Source organism: Erigeron canadensis, chromosome 1 (genome assembly GCF_010389155.1).
Source record: "Erigeron canadensis isolate Cc75 chromosome 1, C_canadensis_v1, whole genome shotgun sequence".
Lineage (NCBI taxonomy): Eukaryota > Viridiplantae > Streptophyta > Magnoliopsida > Asterales > Asteraceae > Erigeron > Erigeron canadensis.
The window spans coordinates 23,872,482-23,875,603 of NC_057761.1; the positions used below are offsets into that span (position 1 = coordinate 23,872,482).

Genomic DNA, 3,122 nt, shown 5'->3' on the forward strand with positions numbered 1-3,122 from the left:
ACAGGAACAGGAAACCTGTATCCTCCTTTAGTAACTCCCACTCTTCTTCCTGGACTCAGTGGTGGTGATGGCATCCTTGCTTGCATTTTAACAGGTTGTTGTGTCTCATGTTCAGAGTTAACTTGTGCTTTACCATGACTGCTACTTTGACTTTGTTGATTTGGTGCAATTTGACTATCTTTAAACAATCTCTTTTTGACACTAGAACTTTGACTTGCTCTCTGTGGAACACTAGTGCATGTAGAACCCTGAGGTTGTGGTCCCTGGCTAGGTATTTGGTTGCCCTGCTCCATGACTTGTGCACTTGGTCTCTGACTTAGACCAACATTGCCACTACTCATGCTTTCACTAGCATTCTGCTTTGGTTGCCTCCCTTTGGGCTTTGCAACCACTGGTTTTTTCTACCTTCTCATTCTTACAACCTCTGGCATTGTGGCCCTTCTGCAGGTAGTTGGAACCATACACTTTTTGTTCATGTGCTGCCCTCATCCTTTTCTTTTTTGGTGTCCCAGGCATAGCTCTTGGCCTGGGTGGCAGTGGCACAACTGAACCCGGAAATGATAACCATGTGTCCATTCCCCCAACTGGATTCAAGTAATGCTCATATGCAAACATAATGTGAGCCTTCCTGAACCAAATGGCTAAGTAATCCTCAGGATTCCTATTCATTTTATACATTGCTTGCATTGCATGAACACATGGTATACCACTAAAATCCCACATTCTACAATCACAAGTACCCATGTCCATATCTACACCATATGCATATCTATAGTTCCTAATCTCAAATTTGTTTTGACTAGCATGTATGACTAACTAATCTGCCCTTCCACTTCTTATTACTTCTAACTTTTTTCTTATAGCAGGACAAATATCATGTTCCCATAGTGAGCTTTTCTCTCTAATTGATTCGAACCTAATCATCACAATGACTCTAAGTGCTTCTAAGAGAGTAATTATTGGTTTGTTTCTTACCTTAGTCAGCACAGAGTTCCAACATTCACTGAAGCCATTCTCAACAGATTCACAGCATACATCAGTCTTGAAAAATGCCCTGCTCCATGACTTTGGGTTCCTTTCCATCAAGTACTTGAAGGCATTTGGGTTAGCAGCTTTAATTTCTTTCATCATAGAGTCAAATTGTGCAGGGTAACTATTTTTAGCAGCTCTCCAAAACAAATTCCTGAATTCAACCCCACTGTATATATTTTCCTGAAGTTCTCATATACATGCCATGCACACTGCTTGTGCTCAGCTCTTGGCAGCACATCTTTCACAGCTTCAATCAGTCCCTGTACAAATATCTTCATATAAGCAATTTCTACTATACATGTATATTAAAATGCAATTACTAGTAAACATGTATCTACTAGCATGCAATTACTAGTAAACATGTATCTACTAAAATGCAATTGCATACCTTATGTCCATCTGACATCAGTGTGAGTTGAAATCCATTGGGGGCATCAAGGTCATTCCTCAGTAGTGTAAGAAACCATGTCCAATTGTGCTTGTTTTCCACATTGACAATTGCCCATGCAATAGGATAGATCTGGTTATTTCCATCTCTCTTTACTGCAGTCAATAACTCACCTCCACATGATGACTTCAGAAAACATCCATCTAAGGCAACTATTCTCCTACATCCCTTCTTAAATCCTTCCTTGAGACCAAACAGGCACACATAGAACTTATCAAAGTAAGTCTTCCCATCTGGATTTGTGGTTGTACCTAATTGTACAGTTGACCCTGGGTTTGTCCTTAACAGTGCATCTCCATATGGCCTTAGCATTGCATAGTGCTCCTCCAATGACTTTTCATACTCATTCAATGCCCATGCTCTAGCTCTTTTGACTTGCTATTGTGTTACAAAACATTTATATTTTTTCATTACCAGTTCTTGAAATAGAGAGCATTTGATATCAGGTTGTTGTCTAATTATGTTTGCAAAGTCTCTACCTATCCACTTGTAGTTGATCAGGCTACCATACTTGACATTTCTTGCACATGTGTGGTCATCAACTAGCTTATTCACCTGGAAAGATCTTTCTGAAGTCATCCATGCAGCAGCCAACCTCCAATTGCATTTCTGTGGAGGGGACTGATACCTTCTGTTTTTTCTCTGTTTGCCAACACTGGGGTCTTTTATCCTTGGTGGCCTGACTCCACATCTTGCAATGATATGGCTTTTAGAAGCCCTCTCATACCACAGTAAATAACCATTGGCCAATGCATAATAAGACAAACACTCTTTTAATTGTTGTAGACTTTCATACCTCTCTCCAATCTGTAAAATAAAATTAATTGAAAGTTATTATTGATTTTTGATAAGATATTACTTGAAAAATAAGTTACTTGAAAGTTATTATTGATTTTTGACAAGATAAACTATAAACAGATACTAAAGTTTTCAAGTATTGGATACCTTGGGTTCCTTCAATCTCCAATGGGTATGTTTGTCATATATTGGAAACTTTGGCACATCATCTTTGGGTGGTTCCAATGGATCAACCCACTCTGAGTTGCTATCATCTTTCAATGCATTCACTAGTTTGAAAATAAAATCATCATGATTTTCATGTAATACTGACCTGTCCTCTCTATCCTTAACACCACCACCAAGTTTAGGCAATTGTTTACTTGTGGGAATCCTAGCAATAGGATTACCCTTTCTTACCTGTTCTAGCTCTTCCTCACCTTCACTAAGATGATCTAAAGAAGCAAGTGATTCAACATCAGATTCATCTGGTTCATAGTCCTCATCTTCAGAATCACTAAAGTTTCCATCTTGTGGTTGGTTGCTAGATTGACCTGCCTCGAGAGTGCTCTTTATGCTAGATTGACCTGCCTCAGGAGTCCTAAAAGAATCATCTGGTTCATTCACATGTGGAGGCTGATCATCATCATCATCCTCATGGGGAGGATGATGATCATCATCATCCTGTACCAACTCAACCTGCTCTATAACCTCTTGATTATCATCATCTCCTACCTGATCTGTAACACCCCAACAAGGCGGAAACTTAGGGCATTAGTAGAAAAGCTCAGCGTGACATGTAAATTAAGTAGAGGTGCTAAATGCATTCAAGGATTGAGTAATCCATACATAATTTAAGTATAAA

General features: G+C 39.2%; 1 protein-coding gene across 1 annotated transcript; it reads right to left on the minus strand.

Moving 5' to 3' along the window:
- Positions 1-348: 348 nt before the first annotated feature.
- Positions 349-750, minus strand: LOC122587641. Its single transcript, XM_043759816.1, has one exon. It carries the CDS (start codon positions 748-750, stop codon positions 349-351), a length of 402 nt encoding a protein of 133 aa, XP_043615751.1.
- Positions 751-3,122: the final 2,372 nt, after the last annotated feature.

Coding starts and splice junctions, on each gene's coding strand:
- LOC122587641 (XM_043759816.1), bottom strand. CDS start 750: ATGGACATGGGTACTTGTGATTGTAGAATGTGGGATTTTAGTGGTATA.